At 42.9% G+C, this 22,295-nt stretch overlaps 1 protein-coding gene across 1 annotated transcript; it reads right to left on the bottom strand.

The window, feature by feature from the left end:
* Window positions 1-1,709: 1,709 nt before the first annotated feature.
* Window positions 1,710-22,063, bottom strand: GPR19 (G protein-coupled receptor 19). Its single transcript, XM_044775151.2, has 2 exons — window positions 21,723-22,063; window positions 1,710-3,059 (listed from the first exon to the last, which is right to left on the bottom strand). Exon 2 carries the CDS (start codon window positions 3,041-3,043, stop codon window positions 1,790-1,792), a length of 1,254 nt encoding a protein of 417 aa, XP_044631086.1. The 5' UTR covers window positions 3,044-3,059; window positions 21,723-22,063; the 3' UTR covers window positions 1,710-1,789.
* Window positions 22,064-22,295: the final 232 nt, after the last annotated feature.

Here is a 22,295-nt window from a genome sequence, read left to right on the forward strand (position 1 = left end):
GAGGTGCTTATTGACATTCAGCGGCAGGCTGGTTGGACTAATGCTTTCCCTGAAGATTAGAAGAAAGGGAGGAATTGAATTCCCCCTCACAGGATGTGTCCCTGTCCCTTCCTCTGCCAGGCTGTGGGAACCTGGAGCCAGGGAGGAGAATTGCCTCTACTCTGAACCCTGCCTCCCCCTGTCACTTTCTTGAACTCCTGTTTGGAGGCTACGTGAATCCAGACTCGTGGTGCACATCTTCGTGTACCTGATGAGGAGACTGGAGTAATCCTCTTATTCTCTCCCATAGCCTGCCTCCCTGTGACTTAACTCTGGTTCTCGACAGGTAAATGTGAGTTACAGTGAATGTTCTTCTCATATTGCTGACTCTTATGCAAATCTCTATCAATCTGTGCATTATATCCAGTTTTCTCCAATTTCAAGATCAAGCAAGACAACAGCAATCCTGAATATTAAAATAAACTAACAAAAATACAGTGAATTATCAACATACTGAGAGAATATAGGTGAATTATCATAGGTCAGGAGAGGATAAAATGAGATAGAGCAGGTAAAATCACAGAATCACTGGAATTATTATCTGCAGCTCTTGACTAGGGTGTGAAAATGTATACCAGTCTTGTCTGTGAGCCTTTTATTGTTTAAATAAGAACATTTTAAAAATGTGCTGGTCCTAGATTTGAAATAATGAAGACCTCACAACCAGACGAGAAAACCTGAGTCATCGGAGGCAAAGAAGAGTGGGCTTGGAGAGGGTATCAGGATGTATCCTGGAGAGACACAAGGGGGAGGAGGCGCCAGCTGGAGAGGCCTCCTGTCTGAGTGTCTAGGAGAAAGAAGGTGTTCCTTGCCCTTGCTATCCTAGTGCATAGGGGTAGGGCCAGGCAGCCAGAGGTCTCTGCCTGAACTGCAGAGCACAGAGAAATGCCATCTGCCATTTCTCCTTTTGGCATTTTCTGGCTTGCCTAGCAAGAGACCTTGCTCATTTGCTTGAGTTTAACTCAAAGAAGGGAAGTAAACATCCTACGCACAGCCTAGATGGAACACAGATGTAAGAAAAACATCACACTGACTTCAAATTTTTCAAGGCATCATCAGCTGCTTAGGTTAAGGGAGAATGAAAATGAGAGAGAGAGAGACAAAGAGAGAGAGAGAGAGAGAGAGAGAGAAATTAGGCAACTCTATAAGCTTTCTTTCGCTAAGAATCCTGATTAAAACTCAGTCACAGAAGACTGCCCAGCAAGTTCCAGTATATTCCAATATATGGAGTACTTTCCACAGGACAGTGGTTACTTGGAACAAGGTAATGTAAAAACATGTACAATGTTAACACTTCCTAAATGTTGCTTAGGAGGAGAAATACATGTCTCTGAAACGTGTGACACAGGGATTTCATTTGGAACAGAAGCCCATAGTTATTATAAAATATCAGTAGGGAGGAGGAAAAGGAAACAAAATGAAACTAGGTTGAGTCATTAATCAAAGACTATGTGTATGGTTTGTGCTTTTTGGACTGAATGGTAAATAAAATGCAGGAAAGCATTCTCTTTTTTATGCAAGTAACTAATATAGTAAAAGGACAGTTGACTGAAGCTCAAGGTGGACGCTTCCCCTAAAACAAAAAGCACCTAAAGTAAAACCCACAAAAACTCTAACCAATAAGTGAATCCATGTGACAAAATAAAACACTTCCCTCCAAAAGTTGATTGAAAAAATATATAGATAGCGCTGTTTTTATAAAGTTTTTTAATCTCTGGCGCATCACAATAATTGAAAGAATTCTGAGACATTAGACAAAAGTATTTGGTGGATTTGAATTAATGGGCCAAGCAAGTTTTTTTTCCTTGGCTTCTCTGTCAAATGAGTCATAGATTGAGTCTTTGGTTACAGTTTTGGCCGTGGGAGGGATTTCTGAAATGCCAACATAGTTTTTTTTGGCCATCCTTGAACTGGTTGTGATAGTATAAGCATTGCTTCGGTAACATTTCATCGAGGACATGCAAAAAGTCTCTTTCATTCCTCTTCGAAAATTGGCATTATAAATTGAATATAGAGTAGGTTTAGCGGCTGAGGAACTAAAGGATATCCATGTGATGGCTGTGAACACAATGGAACTTTTCTTGTAGTCTCGTTCATGGGGGTGCCACAGCTGAGCGACATGAAAAGGCAGCCAGGAGAGCAGAAACAATAGATTCAAAATGAGGAACATCTTGATAGTTTTCACTTTTGTCCTTGGGACAATGTTCATTGTCCTCCTCACTGTTCGGCCGTCAGTGCCTATTCTCCAAATATACTTTATGACCTTCTGGTAAAATAAGATTATGAGGACAGATGGAATCACAAAGCTCACCAAGAAATGGATGACAGTATAGGCAGTTCCTTCCCAGGAGGAAGGGAGGAAATAGTTACAGTGGTTGTCCCAGTTGGAGCCATAGAAAAAGAACACGGGGGTCACAAAGGCTGCGTCAAAGACCCATGATGCTGCAATCATTTTCTTGGCTTTTTCTCTGGACACCTTGAAGCTCAGAGGATAGACAATAGTGTAGAAGCGGTCTATGCAGATGGAGAGCAGAACATAGATCTGGACGCCGGGGGTGAGATACTGAAAATACCGCACAACCTTGCACATCGCACTGCCGAGCGTCCACCTGCCAGTGGCGAACTGAAGGAGGACGAAAGGCGTGCTGGCCACGCTGATGAGAAGGTCGGCACACGCCATGGAGACCACAAAGTAGTTCGTGGTGGACTGAGTCCTCCTGCTCCTGTGGATGACCAAGCACACCAGGGAATTGCCAAAGATAGAAAACAACCACAGGGCCCCAAAGAAAATGCTGGCGGTGGCCACTTCCCCGGGTTTCGGCCCATATTGCAGGTCTGTTCTGTTGCTCATCCAGCTGTGCTCCTCAGAGAATTCCGTCAGGTCACGGCTTGGCAGAGGTGTAGCTGTTTCAGTGCAGCTGTGGTTTTGGAGGGGCACCAGAAGTGTAGGAACAACCAGGGGCGGCTTGCTGTCATCCATTCTGTGAGCAAAAACCATATTCATTTTTTTTCTCTTAGTTCTGGATAAGAAAAGAAGAAGGCCTCCTGTTAAAATGGTGTTACACAGATTGACTCCTAAGACTAACAATCTTACTTGACACTTAAATTGGTTGTCATTTGTCAATGAGTAGGATTTGTGCATTGTCAGGAAAATATGTCTGCTATCTATCCAAAAAAAAAAAACCTCTCACCCATTTCTCTTTCATTTTAGGAGCTGTTTTAGCTGGATTCCAGCTCAGGCTCTCTCTGGCCTCCCCGTCTCTTGACTCTTAGTCAAATGTGGGTGAACTCATACCAAGCCCCACTCCTAAACATACCTTTGTTCCCTTCACTCACTGGGCATCACAGAGGGATAGGGAGCTCAAATCTGGCTCATGGTAAGGGTGCAACCCTCAACTAAAGAGCTGTTGGAATTTTGGGCAAGTATCTGAGAAGTTCCTGAATGTCATAACACGAAAGTAATGAGGCTGCAAGAGAGGAAAACGGGCAGATGGAAACACACAGATGTCAGCTACAGAAAAAGCTAACGGGAACCTGTGAGTACAGACTGGCTGGGTACTGGGAAGGACGCTGTCCTTACTTACTGCAGAATTTCCATTACAGAAGCATTACAGACGCACATGGAGCGACCATAACACTTCTACATGAGCCAGACTAGCTCCTAATTTAATGACATCTGAAAATAGCTTGCTTTTTCCAAAAGATGATGTGGTTCATGTGTTAATAACTTGCCAGCCATCAATGACATTTTGATGCTATTCTGCTGTTACTGTTTCATAAAATGACATATTGACTGGAGAACATACAAGACGTTCTCTAAAGAATGTAACCCGGTTACTAGAAACCTTATGGCATTCAGATGATTAAAAACAACCTGCTATAACTGTTACTCAGCAACTTTTTAAATGCTTATGATCCTTAGAGATGAAAGAATATTACAAAGTTTAGCATTTATTTTTTGTACTGAAAGTGATAAAAAAAAAGTTACACTCCTTAATAGGTAAAAAGATTGTATCATTGTGGGCCATTCAATTAAAATTGAGGTGACTTTGGTCGCAGTCAATGAGTAAGGTTTAATTTGGTCTGAGTCTATGAAACAGAGAAAGAAAACATAGCAGTTGAATCCATAATAACCAGAGCAATTCCATCTGGCCTCTGGCACAAAGGGAGGGCGTTCCAGCAACAGGCTCTTGCAAGGCCGAGTGTCCCTCTGGGTGGCCTCCTGCGACTATACCTCATGAAAAAAACTTTGCTGACGTTTTGGAGGTGGGATTAAAGAATAGTTCTTAATGACTCATTTTTCCTTGAAGGATTTTTGCATTGATTTGTGTTAGGGAGGGGAGTGTTAATATATACTGTCCTCACCAAGAAACCACATTCAATAAAAGTTTGGAGCTCAGGGTGATGTACCAAATGCCGGTTCCGTGTCACCTTCAGGCTTTTTTGTTTGTGAGGCAGCCCTACTTAATTTCTCAAAGAGGAATGCAAGATAATCAGACATTTTGACTACTAAAGGACCTTTGAGCATGACTGGCTGGTTGATAGTCAATTGTAGGAACAGCAACCATACTTTCCATATAAAAAAATCAGGATACAGAGTCTGAAAAAGAATCTAAGCTCTAAAATTAGCACTGTCCTAGAAAATCTGGAATGCGTGACCCTCGTACTTAAAAAATTGAAATAATCTTTTCACCTTCATATGTGTAAAACTACAAAATGCCAAAAAAAATTTTTTTTAAGATTTAAAGTTTAAAAATAAAACAGACGAGCAATTTTCCCAGACAGAAAGAGCTGTTCTAAACTTTTGGGGGATGTCTGTGGCCTAAATAAAACAGAAGTTGGTGGCACAAACACTTTTCTGTGGTCAATAAAGACACTTTATTTTTTTTATTTATTCTTTTTTTTTATTTTTGAGGAAGATTAGCCTTGAGCTAACATCTGCTGCCAATCCTCCTCTTTTTACTGAGGAAGCCTGGCCCTGAGCTAACGTCCTTGCCCATCTTCCTCTCCTTTATATGTGGGATGTCTACCACAGCATGGCGTGCCAAGTGGTGCCATGTCCACACCGGGGATCCAAACTGGCGAACCCCGGGCCGCCAAAGCGGAACATGCGAACTTAACCGCTGTGCCACCAGGCCAGCCCCCAGTAAAGACACTTTAAAACCTGTGAACTTCCTTCTGTTTCTCTCCTCCTCTCACAGCAAAACTGTGGATGAAACTCAGGCTCACCTCCACGAGGGAGCACCGGGAGGCCTCCTTCCATCACTTCCTCCAGCTACTTTACTTCCACCAGTGAGTGTGTCTGCCGACTTCTCCAGCCCCACCCTGGGAGGCAGAGAACCCTGATGCTCAGAAACGGGACAAGGGAGCCTGAGGAGTTCCTGAGTCTAGGTCTCCCCTGATGATGGCATGACTTTTCTGACTCTACCTAAAATTGCTGCAGCTGTTCATTCATTCCGTAAACCAAGGCCCTGTGCTAGGGACTAGGAAAAGAAAGGTAAGTGAGGCCCATGCGAGGGTGAATGTATGAATAAGCTGTCTGCCATATTATAACAAAATTCTAGAGTTATTATAATAAACTGCTAAAAACAGACAAGGAGCTAAGTGGCAGAGAAAAATAGGGACCCAATTTTGCTTGAGAGATAGGAGGAAGAAAAGGAAAGGCTTCACAAAGGAGGTGAGGTCTGAACTGGGGGCTTGGAGGATGAATAGGTCTTCTTCGGGAGACAAGGGAATAAAAAAACACTCCAAGGGAGAGAGAGAGTGTGTGGAATGAATTTGGGGGTCATCCTTCCAGGTGGATCCTTTTTGGGGAACTTTTCCCCTCAGAAACAGAGTTTCCTGCAGACCATACGCCCCAGAGCATATAGTTTCTAAATGCCTTATGATCAAACTGACCTAAATTTTTCCCCTGGTTACGAGAGGCTCTGTTTTCCGCATTGATGGGCTGAACTGTGGTCAGACAGTGGATACAAATATTAGCATATCCAGATGGGTTGCGGTATCCTTGTTCATACAGCACTCTGTTAGTCCTTTACTGCAGCATCTTCCAAGTTTCTTTTGCTTTAGAGTAACGGTTCTCTAGCTTAGCAACACACTGGACTCTTCCCAGGGCGCTTTAAAAAAATACTGATGCCTGGGTCCTACTCCCAGGGAGTCTAATTTAATTGGTCTGGAGCGCAGCTTGGGCCCTGGGTTTCAAAGTTTCCCAGGATCTCCTAATGCACAGCCAAGACTAAGAATCACTCCTTTAGAATGACTTCCACATTTGTGTCTTTGCCAACTAAACAATGGGCTCCTGGGGAGCTGGTGTTATCCTTCTTCCATGCTCTGCAGCTTCCACTGAAGTTCTTTACATTAATAATTGCTTATTAAATATTTACTGAATTGAATCCACAGGGACAGAGAACTGAAATGCACGACTCCTACTCTAGGGGGCTCTGCTAGGAGAATTAAACCCTGAGCTAGAAAACCACTGTGTATTCTCAGGGAGTGAAGCCTCGGTGACCATGGTGACAGAGACAAACAGGACTCCTGATGAGAGAGGGTGAAATGGAAGTCACCCAGGTCAACTGCTACAAGAAATAGAGCTCTCATTTAAGGGAGAGTGACGGTAGTGTGGTATTCGCGGACGGGCTCCTGCACCCCCTCCCCAGAAAGAATAGTCTGCCATATTATAACTAAATTCTAGAGTCCCAAAGTAAAATTTCCGAAAGGTCCCCCCTGCTCCATTAATTTGGAAATAAAGACATCTTCAAAGAAGTGTTTCTGAAATTAGTAATTTAGTGTTTCTGCTTAATTAGTAATTATGTCTGGGTCGTGCATATGCAGCAATTTTAGCAGCGACAGGAAAAGACATCTTCACCTCCTTCCTGCTCAACCTACCTCTTTCCGACCGGTTCTGAGACTATCGTGGGACACTCCATCGGGCTGAGTATTGAAGGCCCTTATTAAAATATATCTCTATCAATATATTATCTAAGAGAGGAATCGTTCATCTATCTGGCCTTAAGAGATGTGTTTTAATAAATACATTGCGACAACATTGGATGGGTTGACACAGTCTAGAACTGGGGACTGGGTAGACCTCTGTAATGATGGGACCCTGGGGAGCCTGGGAGGGGAAACACGCCTTATCACTTTGTATTGTAATTTTTATTTTCAATGTTTGTCTCCCCCATTAGGTTATAAGTTCCTTGAGGAAAGGGACTGTCCTTGTCTCTACGTCCCTAGGGCATATAGATTTTAATAAAGGTTTTTTGAATAAATAAATGGATAGATGTGTTAATAAAAATGATCCAGTATTTGAAAATAAGGCAAAGGGGAGTATAGCAAATCTTTCTAATGTCTAATGTTTGAACGGGCTGCCTCAAGGATTATTTAGTTCTCTGGGAGAATGTATTTGTGCTTGATTTTGATCTTTACTATATGTCTAGAGCCCAGACGCTGTGAAGTTACACGTTAACATGCAGATTTCTGTCTAGCAGAAAAAATAACCCTAAAGGTTGCGGACTTATTGCCCTGTAGGACATTAACCAGTTTTGTGTCTACCTAGTAATTTTATGGCGCCATTCTTTTTGAAAAAACAAAACCAAAACCAAACCCTACACCCATTTCTTCAAATGCTCTTGGATCCAGCCTAATTATTTCATTGGCTCTTTTGGTAATAAGTTAATAAATCTTTGACATATGTTCATTCTATAGTTGTATGAGAGTCATGATTTTAACTTTTTGAAAATCAAACTTTGATGGATGGGTGAGAGTATGAATGATTAGAAACTAAGAAGAGGAACAGAGGGGCACAGATGACACACTTTGTTTACTTTACAGTTCTGCCAGGGGCTATTCCTGGCTAAGCATATCAACTGCTGGTTAGGTTCTTCTAGACTCAAAAAATCCTAACGAAGGATTTCTCCCCCTCGTGAAATTATAAAGATTCATAGACATTCTCACAATGTAGCAAGACCATTTTCATTTCTGAGATTTGTTCAAAAATTTAATGTCAAACTAGAATTTTTATAACGTTGAAGTTTTACATAATTTGGTTGGGGAAAAAAGCCAGGAACATTTTCTGTAGATTGGGAAGTATCTGCTGCACCTAAACAGATACATGAGGCTGTTTACTAATGAGCACGAAGATTACTTACAACGACGACAGTAGTCATAACATTAGTCCTTCCCAGAGTTGGTACTGATTTTTTACTACATGTCAGGTACTACATTTGTGTAGCCCTTTGGAGTAGGTAATATTATTAGCCCTGTTTTACAAATGAAAAAACTGAAGTTCTTCCCCAAGGTCATGCAGTTGGACAGAGGTCACCCCAGGACTGCCTCACTCCAGTCAAAGCTCATGGTCTTAACCACCACTGGGATTCATGCCCAGGGAGGCCATAAAGGGCTGGATCTGAATTCAGAGAGTCAAACTGGCTGTACATGGCCAGGTCTTTCTTGACTCCTCAATCAAATACAGGAATATAAAGTTATTCTCCCACAGCCTCTTGCCTACCCACAGATACATCTGTTCAATATGCTAGCTCAGAAATATGTCACATAGTGAACATTTGGGGAAAAAAAAATCACTCCCACCATATACTGCACCGAAGCTTAGCATCAAAAGTGCATAGACATGTTGGTCTGGAAATGTAGCCTTTCTCCAGAGTAAAGAATAGGAGAGGATTGGAAATTCATTATGATGGATGATCAACTGTTGCCTTTTAAAGGCAGAATGAAAGCAGAACTCCAGACTTCAGTTTGAATTGAAGTAAGGAAAAAGTTTGATCAATGGTATTACCCCAAGTAGGAAATTGTCTCTTTTAGATTTTAATTGTGATTTAGAACATACCATGGTGGTAGATATTTCTCTTAAACCTTTCATTGTTATGTAGCCTTGATTTGCCTCTAAATGAAAATAAGAAATGCCCACAACAGAGATGGGCTGGGGCTGACTTGCACGGGCTTCCCAGAGCCAGCTGTGCTGATTTCTTCCCAACTCCAGGTTCAGTGACATCAGGTTGGTATCATGAATCAGCCATGACAGGAATATCCGCACCATGGAAACTGACAACACCACAGACCAGGTTTTTTCCCTGCAGAGCCAGCTGTTAAACATTTACCAGCCCACCGCTTCTAGTAGGGTGGGGTTTACAGGGCAACCTATCCGGAAGTCCTGAACTTATACACATCCATGAATTTACAAATGGCTAAGAAGCCCCCATCAGCTCTTCAGAAGCTTCCTCACTGGCTACTTGGCTTTCTGGGCCCGAGCTATGGCTCAGGTGTGGACACCGAGCTAAGAGCTTTATAGAAATACATAAGGCCCAGGCAGCCACCAGCTGACTGTGGTGGGGGAACAGGAAAACCAGAGACAGTGAGACATGTTCTCATAATGTGTCACCCAGATGGGGTCGCCAGGTGGAAATATAGGACTCCCAGTTAAATGTGCATTTCAGATAAATAAGTAATTTTTAGCATAAATGTGTCCCATGCAATATCCCATACAATATTGAACTGGTGTCCTGTATTTTTAGCTAAATCTGACAAACCTACACCCAGAACATAATCTTCTACTGAGAAACATCTATTTTTCATCTCACAATATAGGAATATTGCAAAGCGGCTATGTATGCAGGCTTTGAAGTCAGACTGTTAAAGTATGAATCCTACATCTGTTACTCACTAACTAGTTGTGTGACCTGGATATGTCACCTAAGCCTCTTGAGCTTGTTTTCTTATCTAAAATAAAGAAAATTAGTCCTTCTTTCACTTAGTTATTATGAGGACTAGATGAGATAATATATGCACAGAGGCTAAATAAGTTAATACAAGCCAGTCCGCCTGGTATGAGGAAAAGCCTCGATGCATGCTATCTTTGTGTAGTTCTGTAAAACATCCAGCTCAGTGTCGGCAATAGCAAGCGCTTAAAAACTTAGCCCTCTCACTACTGTCGGTCCATGAAAGTCTCATAAGCCACATGACAAGCAAATTTTCGTAACCACATCACACATCACATACTCTAGCGATAATACTAACATTAGTCACTTAATTTAGCTTTGTTAAGGGTGAATGGCTTTTGTGAAGGGGCCTGGGTACCAAATCATCATTCACGTCATTGTTCTTAAGGCGAAAATCACTGAGGTCCAAATAAATAAACACAACCTTTCTCCAAGTTAGGGATGATTTTTTTAGTGACATATCAGCTAAATAACACTTTTTTCTATACCCTAAACCAAAACAGGTAATATAACTGGATTGAACATGTCCTTCTCAAAAGGATATAGAATCCATTCTGCTTAAATTATTTCCATTAGATAATTTTGAATAATTGCAAAAGAACCTCACACTTTCAGTGAAAACAGTTTCTTCTGCACCATCTGAGACTCCTAGTATCACGGGCTTCCAAGTCTGGAATTTTCTCTAATGTCCCTTCCCCTTTCCTCCTATTATATCATATATATAAATATTCCTCCAGAATATTTCCAGCTCTGTGCCCTTCTATCTGTTTCCCAACTGGGATCAAGCAGTTTCCTGAGACCAGATGGGTCATACCTTCTTTTTGTTTGGATATTGGTTATTTTTTTAAGGGGAGGATGATGTTTTGAACAGAGAGGCATCTTCAAAATAGCCTCTTCTAACTTCACAAAATAGCCCATAGATACCAAGGAATACTTCTAGGTGAGGAATTCCACATATCTAGATTTAAGGAACTATTACTCTTCTATCACCTTTGCCTTTCTTTGCCCTTCACATGAATTCTAAAATATCAGACATAAACAGAGTCAGCATCCTTGGCATGATTTCTGGAAACCAGGAAGTCTTCTATCCCCCCAACTTCTCTCACCGTTAGAGTATCATTCTTTTAAAGTCAAGGTCCTTGTTAAAATGTAAATGCTTCTTAAAGAGTAAACATTTTTACATATTATCAGTAGAGTAGTGATGTGAGATCCCCTCCATCTCTGAGATGGATGATCTTAGTGAAAATGAAAACAGAAGAGATGCCAAAAACAAATCTGAGTATCTGAGAGAATGAAGATGGGGTGCCATTATGGGAAGGGCTGGGTGAAGGGTGAAAGGGCGAAGGTGAGGAAGACAACCTCCCCCTACTTGATAGTTTTGTGCAGGGATGGCTAGCAGTGGAAAAACCCTACTCAAAGGAACAGAACAGAAAGGAGCCTGAGCTTTACCCCACAGGAAGGCTGATGTTGACTGCAAGCTGTAGTCCTCCCAAAATTCTTTGCACACCATGTTGTAGGAGAAAATGTCAGGTGCCACAATATTGGCACCTCTCGGGGTCTGTACAAAGGACACTCCCCATTATTTCTCACCCCAACTGCCCTGAGTAGAGTTCTATGCAGAAGGGATGCAGAGCCAGGATTAATAATGCTGAACTTCCCTGTCTCTCTGCTGTTCACACAAGACCTGCAAAGTCAGATAAAATGGGAAAGAAAAAGAGAAATAAACACCAAGAAACCTCACCCCAAGAAATGACTATTTTGGGGGGCTGGCCCAGTGGCATAGTGGTTAAGTTTGTGCACTCTGCTTTTGCGGCCTGGGGTTTGACCAGTTCGGATCCTGGGCACGGACCTATACATTGCTTATCAAGCCATGCTGTGGCAGTGTCCCACATATAAAATAGAGGAAGATGTTAGCTCAGGGCCAGTCTTCTTCAGCAAAAAGAAGAGGTTTGGTGACTGATGTTAGCTCAGGGCTAACCTTCCTCAAAAAAAACCCAAAAACCAGAACAAACCAAAAAGTGACTATTTTCTTAAGATGATATATGCAAAATAGTCTTCAATCATACATTTACCCAATATTTTTTATCACTTAGTATGAGCCAGGATTGTGCTAATTGCTGGGGATACACAAGTTAACTAGACAGACAAGGTCCCTGCTTTTATGGAACTTCCCTCTAGTGGGAGAAACAAATAATAAACAGCCAAACAAAGAAACATGTAAATAATAAAGAAACGGTTAGTGCTATGGAGAAAAATAAAGCAGAATGAGGGACCAAGAATTGATGGGAAATGGAATGGCAGATGGTTGGCTGGTTACACAATGGCCTTTCCCAACTCCTCCCTTGCCTGGGCTGCCGAAGCAGAATGTGAGAACTTAACCACTGTGCCACTGGGCTGGCCTCGGATGCTTTTCTTATTGCAATGAAATCCACTGCAGGTTTTAAGCAAAGGAATGAAATGAGTATGACCTGATTTATGTTTTAAAAATACAACTTTAGTTGCCGTGTAGGTGACTAACAGTAGAAGGCGGGTGGGGAGGCCCGTTAAGAGGTGATCAGAGTCATCTAGGTACATGATGATGGTGGCCAAGACCTAGGTGGTAGCAGTGTAGGTGGAGAAACTAGATGGACATTGAGAATATTTTGGAGATGGAGCCAACAGATTTGCTGATGTGTGATGGGGTCAGAGGATGGGAATGACTCCCAGGTTTGCGGGTCTGGGATGGAAGGAGAAAAAGTTTGGGGAGCTGGAAATCAATAATTCTATTCTGCATGAGTTAAATTCTTATTAGATATCCAAGAAGAGATATCCAGTTGGCAGTTGAATATATGTTTGGAGAAATGTCTATTCAGGTTCTTTGCTCGTTTTCATTAATTTGTTCATTATTCCATAAACGTATATTAAGATCATACTATGTACCAGTATGTACTGTGCTAAGAACTGATATACAATGGCAAACAAATCTGTGTCCCCACCTTCAAGAAGACCATTGTCTAATTAGCTGTGGTGGGGTGGCGAGGAAAGTAATAAGTAAGCTCAAACAAAGACAGTAAGTTCTATGAAAGAAACGAGCAGGCTGTTCTAAGAGAGCACGGTAGGAGGGCCGATGCTCAGGGAAGCAATGGAGGCAGGAGGAGCAGAGACTGAGAAGAATGGGGTCATCTACGATAGACTCTCTAGGCTCCTACTCCAGACAGACGACAGGCCAGGGAATCTGGTCACCAAGCTGCCTTGGATCCCCAGGTACCTTCCAGGTTGTGAACAATGTTTCAGGTTCCTTGAGGTGGAGTCTTAGGACTGTTCTTGTGATAGGCTGTTCTCCTTGAGGTGACTCAGAAATCATTGCAGTCAAAAGGACCTAGCACAGGGGGGCAAGGAAGAGACAAAAAGGGGTAGGTGGGGCCTAGAGGGACAAAGTGCCTCTTCCACTCTTGTGCCATGGATTGGTTGCCTTATTCTCCCATCCTACTCCGCACCATATTCCCCTTGGGTCATTTAAGCTGGGAGGAAAGAATACCTTTACTTCTGCTTAGAGGAGGAAGGAAGCGGGGGACTCACGCCCCTGCAGGGCACTGCTCCATGCAGCCAGTGGATGCCCACGGGGTGCGAGTGGAGGACTCCACCACATCCCACAGAGGCAAGGCAGGTCACCGAGATAGTGATGAGGGCCGTGCTCCCTGCTGGGATGTTCTTCCCTATCCCCCTCTGAGAATGAACCCCGACCCTAAGTGCTGCCTTGTCTTAGACGAGAGTTGTAGCATTGAGCCTGAGACAAACTCGTTTCCTTGGCTCTTGCTTCCTGGAAGCTAAGGTTTCTGAGAGGACTTCTGTAGAGCGGAGGAGGGAGAAATGAGAACCTCTGAACCAGGAACATGACTGTGCCCCCTGGAGCCATGCAAAAGGGAGGTCTGGATGGGCACAGGAGATCTTTTTAAGAGGGTGAAAATGTTCTGAAATTAGATTATGGTGACGGTTGTACAACTCCGTAAACTTAACAAAAATCACTGAATTGTATATTTAAAATGAGTGAATTTTACGGTATGTAAATAATACCTCAAAAAAGCTATTTTTGTTTCTTTTTTTAAAAAAAAAATTGTAGGCCTGGGACCCTTGCCTCACTTCCTCACTGTGCTCCAGGTAAGGGACAGGCAGGAGTGGAGGAGCGCAGCTGGGGAGGCGGATCCAAGGCAGAGTGCCCTCGCTGGGAAAAGAGTCCACCACCCCAGGGGTGGTCCTGAAGCAGCAGGTCAAGGACTCACACCAGCTCAGACCACAGTTACATCCCTGCTATAATCAGAGGCATCCAAGGCTAGAAGGACCACGCTAGACATTTTATTGTAAGTTAGAACCCCAGGACCTAGGAAGACGAAGAGAGCCCCAGTAATGTCTGTCACTGACTTTCCCGTTAGCCTGGTAGGATGGAGCCTTGCCGTTACTTAAAGGAAATAAGGTGTGTAGTAGGCAGAACGGCCCTCCAAGGATATTCACGTCCTAATATCTGGAACCTGTGAGTATATTACGTTATACAGCAGAAGAGACTCTGCACATATAATTAAGGCTGTGGACCTTCAACTGGGATGATTTTTCTGGATTATCCAGGTGGGCCCAGTCTAATGAGTCCTTAAAGCAGAGAACTTTCTCTGGCTGGTAGCAGAGAGATGCAGCAGCAGAAGTCAGAGAGAGGTCCCAAGCACGAGAAGGAACTGACACACTGTTGCTGGCTCTAAGGCACAGGGGTCCACATGCAAGAACCAGGGAGATGCTTCTAGGGGTTACGGGTGGCCCCCAGCTGACAGCCATCAAGGAAATGTGACCTTAGTCCTCCAACCACAAGGCACTGGATTTGAAGGGGAACCGTCCCTGCGGCTGCTACAAAGGAACACAGTTCCGCCAACATCTCGATTCCAGCCTCGCGAGACTCTGAGCGGAGAAGCCAGCCAGGCCCACCCAGACTTCCGGCCTGAAACGCTGTGACATAACCAATGGCTGTTATCTTAAGGCACTGAATTTGTGTCACCTTGTTACAACAGCAATAGAAACTAATTCCGTATAGCATTTCTTATAGAATTGAGTGCAAAGACTAAAATGTATACCAGTCGTTCTATCACTTTCCACCACCCCACCAGCCTCTAGGATACTAGACACCCAAAAAGCTTAGAGTGTAGTGCTTTCTACTTCGCCTTAAACCTTGGACTGGGGGCTAAGAAACCTGGGTTCTAATTCTGATTATAGACATTAAACAGCGAGTCACGAGACCCAAGTTTCATTGTAATAGCAGTGTAAGGACTTCAAGTAAATCAACCTCCTTGAGTCTCCATTTCCACGTCTGCAATATGAATGAGTTGGTCTAGATGATTTCTAAGGTCATTTTAGCTCTACGAACTAAAACTGACAGGTAGAGCTTATCACCTGGGACGAGAGGCACACATTCATTTAACTTACAGGCACCACTTTCACCTCGCAGAGCGTGCATCCTGAGAGCGTATTTAGGGCTGCTGGGCCCAGCACTGCGAGCCTTTGACATCCAAGGGCAGCAGAGTGGGTCTCCAAATCAGAGAGGAATTCTACCTAGGAGCCAGCCAAGCCCTCAATAACAATCCCGGATGTGCCAACAATCTCTTACTGAAGATCCCTTGCAAGAAGTGGTCTGGTCAAAGAAGACCTGCCACCTGCGTTTGCTTTCCATTCTGCCTACTATCAAACCTCTCGGAGGGGAGAAACACTTCCTACAGCCCAACTGTCCTCTACCAATTTTCCACACCTCTCTTCCCAGGATGGGGTCTTCCAAATTCTGAAGAAAACAATTTGGCCGAGAAATTTGTACCTCACCAGACTCAATTTAATTCCCTACAGCAAACATTTTTTGAGTACCTGCTGTGTGCTCATTGAGTCAGAGTGGAGGCCAAGAGTTGTTTTGGAGGTAAATGTTCAGTTTCATTTCCATGCTCTGATTTCAGCATCACCATCTCTAGTAGTACAATTTAAATAGGAAAGAGGTGGGGAGGCAGAGACCAGACTCATTATACTCAAAGCAAAGCACTGTACAGTAGACGTGACTTACAGCTATTTGAACAGAAGGTGAAGGATTCGTCAAGCACTGCGTATAAGCACTGAACAGGGAGTTACTAAGAACTCTGTTTTTCAGAAGCATTTACATTACGTCTTGCATCAAATTCACATCAACACTTTGGGTAAATTTTGATCTGCACCACTGTCCTCACTGAGGGTTTTCCCAGAAAGCCACCTTCAAGTTCATAGAGCAAAAGTTAGATTTGAATTTGCATTAATGCGGTTTTTTTGGTGAGAAAGATTTGCTCTGAGCTAACATCTGTTGCCAATCTTCCTCTTTTTTTGCTTGAGAAAGATCAGCCCTGAGCTAACATCTATGCCAATTCCTCCTCCATGCTGTACGTAGGTCACCACCACAACATGGCTTGACAGGTGGTGTAAGTCCGCACCCAGGATCCGAACCTGCCAACCCAGGCTGCTGAAGCAGAGTGCGCTGGACTTAACCACTGCACCATGGGGCTGGTCCCCATTAATGTGTATTTTTCATGGACAAATTATGCAATTATAGGTAAACAGATGTCACTGAAAATATGGTTGAACATATATATTTGCATATGTTTCATATGGCTAACATATATTTTAGTGCCATATATTTTGGGACATTTTATAAGCTAAAACACTATTGCTATCAATTCTCAGTGCTTCTTATTTTAATCCTCTCTGCATATCCGCAATGGTTGACCCAAATCACCTAGCAATTTTCAACCTTGCTTCTTCAGAGACAGACATGACGAATGTGCTCATACATATGACAAACCCACATGAATACCCAGAATTATGTGCCACTCTAGGAGCTTGACCTGTAACTCCAACACTTAATCTTCAACCTAGGAAGTCATGTTGAAAAGAAAATAATGATATAGATATCCTTAAATTTATTCTAACTTATTTTTAAAAATAAGTCACTGGCAAACTTTGGTACTTTATTTACTAGCAAGCAATTATTTGCAACTGTTTGGGACACATTTTGACACTTTGGTTGATAAGCACTGCCCTGCTCTGTCAGAAGTGCACACCTGAGACCCGAATGCTTGAAGGCTAAGGGGGCCTGACTCAGAGGACCAGTAAAAATGTCACAAGAGAGAGAAATGCGGTTATTCTCCCCTACCTATTATAAAAGTCTACTACTGAGCATTTTTCTAGAAGTAGCTAATCTCCTACCTACGATTTATAAAGTCATTTACATTCCAGAAAGCTTTCAGAGCCTGCACTCAAATTTGAAGGTGTATTTCCTTCTTTAAATGCAGAAGAAAATAACCCGATGTACATTTTAAATAGGAAGAGGCTGTACAGCGTAGTGCTTGAGAGCATGGGCTCCTAGAGCAGTGGTTCAAAGGTAATTTTGCCTCCCAGGGGACATTGGCAATGTCTGGAGACATTCTTCGCTGTCAAACTGGGGGAGGAGGGTGTTACTGACATCTGGTAGGTAGAGGCCAGGGATGCTGCTAAAACATTCGACAACAAAGAGGAGAGCCCCCCGCAACAGAGAAGTATCTGGTCCAAACTCCCAGCCATGCTGAGGGTGAGAACCCTGCTCTAATGCCAACCTGCCTGGGTTTCAAATCATTTATTACCTGTGTAGACTCTGGCAAGTTACTCTACGTCTTTGTGCTTATTGAGTGTCTTTACCAGCAAAATTAGGATAATAGCAGCATCTGCCTTATTGATTTGTTGTGAGAATAAAATAAATGACACAAGAAAGGAGCTGAGAACAATGTCTACAACAGAGCGAGGGCTTCACAAATGTTCGCCATCATTTTCATTATATGCCTTGAAAAGACTGACAAGAAACACATCAGAACGTTAACAGGGGTTGTTTCTAGGTGACAAGATCGTGACTGATTTTTATTTTCATTATACTTTTATATTTCTCTTTTCCAAATTTTCTAGACCTGTATTTGTATTCATCTAATATCCAAAATATATACATATTTCAAAGAATGTAGAGGAAAGAACTTCACTTGTGATAGAGTGGAAAGAGCACAGAATAAGAAAGACCTGGTTTCAGATCCTGCCTCTACTTGCTGTGTGTGACTTTGGGCAGGTTAGTTAATCTCTCTGAGCTTCACTTTTCTGATCAGAGATTGAAGCTAATAATGCGTAGTATAGAGTTTCTTTCATGATTAAACATGACAGATATCCAGTGCCTAGGGAAGTCTGCTGGATGAAGGGCTCCAGGATATGGCTGCTTTAAAAGTTTAACCAAGGGGCCGGCCTGGTGGCGCAGTGGTTAAGTTCGCACATTCTGCTTTGGTGGCTTGGGGTTCGCCGGTTTGGATCCCGGGTGCAGACATGGCACCGCTTGTCAAGCCACACTGTGGCAGGTGTCCCATATGTAAAGTAGAGGAAGATGGGCACAGATGTTAGCTCAGGGCCAGTCTTCCTCAGCAAAAAGAGGAGGATGGGCAGCAGATGTTAGCTCAGGGCTAATCTTCCTCAAAAAAAAAAAAAAAAAGTTAGCCAAGGGAAGTGACTCTACAAACAGGGAAACATATTCATGATGCTAACTCCTCTCCTCTTGGAGAGCCCACCTCCCATTTCATCCCATTTTTTGCCTTGGCTCATGGAGGAGAAGCTGTACCACATTCTCATCCCTCTCTCTATTCCTTCCCCCTCCCTACGTATACACTGTAGGAAAGGGTTTCATCACTGGACTGGCAGGGCCTGGCTCATCTGGCAGGGTTTACTAGCAGCGGGCAAGTTACTGTGTCTGAAAGGCAGGACCCAGGCATCACTCTGTCCCATCCTCCCGCCGTGCTCTTTGTCGCTCTTCTTCTGTCCTCTCTCATACCCAGCCTCCAGGTTGAAAGCGTATGTGGCAAGGCCTCTCTGCAAGGGGAGGCCTCTCCACTTTCTCTTTCTGTTCTATCTTCTCCTGCTCAGCTGATGGAGTAGGTTGGCCCGTTTCAGATTTGAGAGGGAGGAGTAGGCAGCCCAGTGAGGCTTCCAGGTCTAAGCCTCTGTGTGCACTAGCCCTGCCTGTCCGAGAAGTCCTGCACGAGTGTGGAGGGCACACAGCACCTGCCCGCTGTTCTGCTTCCAGCAGGGCTGTTTCTTTGGCACAGCTCACTCAGCAGTTAACACTGGAGGTAGGGAGGATGAGTGGAGAGGATTCAAGGACCCACACCTTATCCATAAACCCTACTGTTCCTCTCCTCAATACTTTAATGAGATGGAAAAAATAATAGAATAGGTTACATTTGTGTATATTATCAGGAAAGGTGACTATTTCAAGCCTAGCCAGCCTGTTAACTTGAATTCAAATCCTAAGCAGGCTTTCAAGATTCCATGAGACAATCTTTTTCCCTCAGGTCCTAACTGCCATGGTTTGGGAAAGGCAGTCTGGCTCCGACTCATGCTGACACTGAAGATCCCAGCGTTCCCTAGGGAGGAGTTCTGTAGCCCTGTGAGCTCTTGGTGCAGTGTTCTGGGCACTGGAAGCCACGACTGAGTAGGAGAGGCCTGCGTGGGGCGGGACTTGACCTTTTCAAGACATTCACTCTCCACCCAAGGTGAGCTGTTGCAGTTTTGGGAGCTGTGCCAGTCAGAGGAAAATGAGACTGTTAGGGGTGCCTCCATCTAGATATAAATAAAAACATCAGGAGAACTTCATTCTGCATATAAATAAAACATCAGGGGGATTGGTAATGCCCAGGAAAGACTTTATGGATACTTCTTGAACTCCAGCTCGCTGCTGCTCCAGGGTCATCTAACTAGCATATATAAATTTCAGGCACAGTTTTAACTGTTGCCAAGTTCTCTCTGCCTACATATTTACCTCCTCACTATCCTTCCTCTGAACACACACAGCAAAACAGGCACGGCCCCCAAACTGGCTCCGTCAGAATGCTGTCAGAGTCTTGAGTCTTCCCATTTTGCATTTGCAAATGTATACTGAGAGTTTACCACAAAGCAGGCCTGGTGCTAAGTAAGATGTGGAATTCCAAAGATGGAAGGGTATAGTTCCTTCTCTCAAGAAGCTCACTTCAGATGACTATAAGAGAGTAAAAGTGTTACTCAGGGATCAAAGGCTTATTCTAAAGGACTAAAGTTTAACATTGTAGGGAACACAATTACTCCTCAAATTATTTTTCAATGAAACCCTGAAGGGAAACACCTCATTAATGAAGAATTTCACAAGTTTTAGAGCCCTATCCTTTTTCTTCCTCTTTGTACTTTAGACCTAGTAACTTCTCTTAATTTTCCCACAGCATATAAGAATGAGATCAGTCATCTTTTATTGTCAAGGGCCAGAAGGGAAACTACACAGACCAAAGGGAGGAAATCCTTATATCTCAGAAATTTCCAGAAGCTAAAAAAAGCAAACTTCCTCTTTTTCCCTTTAAAAACCTAAAATAATTTGCAAAGAGGTCTATTTCCTTATTTTAAAGTATGATAATATTATTTTAAAAGAATAAATCTGGTTGCTTTGCGTTATGGTTTGTGTTCATAATTTTAGAAGTTTTTAATCTATTTATTTTACTTTGAAAACCAGGTAAGTGCTTTGAAAGACAATATGCTTAGGCTGGTCTTGTTACCAGGTTTTGAGGATGAGAGAATGTTTCTAGGTTTGATTAAAAAAAAAATCAACCATGATGTAATTCTGGATTTTTTTTCCTTTAGACATCATCTGGTCACCATAGTAACACGGTGTTTTACTACCAGATATCTACACAGCACAAAGAGAGGAGAAGAACAAGTAATTACTTACTGGGTTATCTGGGGGTACAGAATGTGGCCATTGGGATTATTGGGGTAATTACTGGGATAATTCAATAATTGGGATTATTGGGATAATTCAAGATTAAATAAAGATTTCACTGGGGATCTGTTTTAGCCAGGCAAGCTGATTCAATCTTCCAGTAGCATCAGCTGAACAAAATTTGTAGCCAAATCAACTGTTGACATCATTTGAAATAACACCAACAGGGAAGCAGTGTAGCTCAGTGGTTAAGACTATGGGCTCTGGAGTCAAGCTTCTTGGGTCCAAATCCTCTTTCTACTCTTTGCTAGCTGTGTGATCTTGGGAAAGTTTCCTCACTTCTCTGTGCTTTAGTTTCTTCATCTCTACGATGTGGGTGGTAATAATACCTTCTTCCAAGGGTTATTTGAAAGATTAACTGACTGATTGTTTGGATTTAGAATGATGCCTTGCACATAGCAAGAGCTTTATAACTATTTGTTAGATAAAGACCAAAGAAAACTTAAGTTTGGTAGCTCCCATCTTTGTGCTGGGTAGAAAGGGTCAAAGATACCAAGATTTGAGTGCACGGCAGACTATTTTAGCCTGTAACTTTGGAAGATCCTTTTGAGAACTTCCTGGGGGCCTTCTTAGGAGTTATTCTATAATATTTGGAATTTGGTGGCAGTCTACTGTCCTAAACCAGAGCTGAAAACAATCACAAGCACCCCAAGTATTAGGAATAGCAGAAGGAAGACAATCACACAGCACAAAGAAACAGCATGTGTGCCCGCTCAGGCTCCCTAAACCACTGTCAATAACCTCTGGGAACATGGGCACAGAATAAGCAGCTGAAAAAGGATGAAACAAAATTTTATTGCAGTGATAATAAAACCTAGTTGGTTTCAGTAATATTATCTTTTTCTTTTTCCAGAATAAAGAAAAAACAATCCTTTTCATCAATTATCATTAATTACCACTATATATAATTTCCGTCTAATTTTTCGTCAACAGGCACTTATGCTGGTGAATTATTCATTTTACAGAACAACCTAGGCATTTTTTCTGGACCTGCAACAAATCTAAAGCCCCTAACCTTCATCTAAGACAGGACAAGATCTCCAAATTGCCTGGAAAAAAGAAGATATTATCTCCTCTGAGCCAAATTTCAGCCACGATACCGCGGGATCTTTAGTACCTACCTTCATCCGGACCTGATTTCAGAGATGGTCTCCTTAGGTCTTCTTGGTCAGGAATAGCCCTTGCATAGGAGTTTGGAGAATGCCATAAACCACCAGAGAAGCTCGGGAGCACATTCATATCTGTCCTCTGCCTTCCCCTTGGCTCATAGCCTGCTTCCTGGTAGAAAGACAAGATGACGCTGTGCAGGGTTGACTGTTAAACCATCTTTCCGCCCCCAGCCCCACTCTCTTGGTGCCCCTCCCTTCTCCTTTCCAAGGCTCTGGAATGTGTCACATGGGAAATGGGTCATGTGGCTCAAAGGGAGAATGTGGCCATCTTCTCTCTCTCCCTTCCCCCACTTTTCCTTTCAGGAGCAAAGCAGCAGAAATCTCCAACCTGATTGGCTCTGACCAAAAATCTCCATAAGAAAAGGAAAAGATTCAACCACCCAAACTTCCATCCTTCTCCGATTTTTTTTTTGTTTTATTTTTCATCTGAACGTTTTATCCTGAGCATTCAGAATTGCCCAGTAGGAAGGGAAATGATGCTTTCTCCCCAGTCCCTCTCTTTTTTTCTTATTTTCAGTATCCTAA

The sequence above is a fragment of the Equus asinus genome, chromosome 22, assembly GCF_041296235.1.
Source record: "Equus asinus isolate D_3611 breed Donkey chromosome 22, EquAss-T2T_v2, whole genome shotgun sequence".
NCBI classification, from domain to species: Eukaryota; Metazoa; Chordata; class Mammalia; order Perissodactyla; family Equidae; genus Equus; species Equus asinus.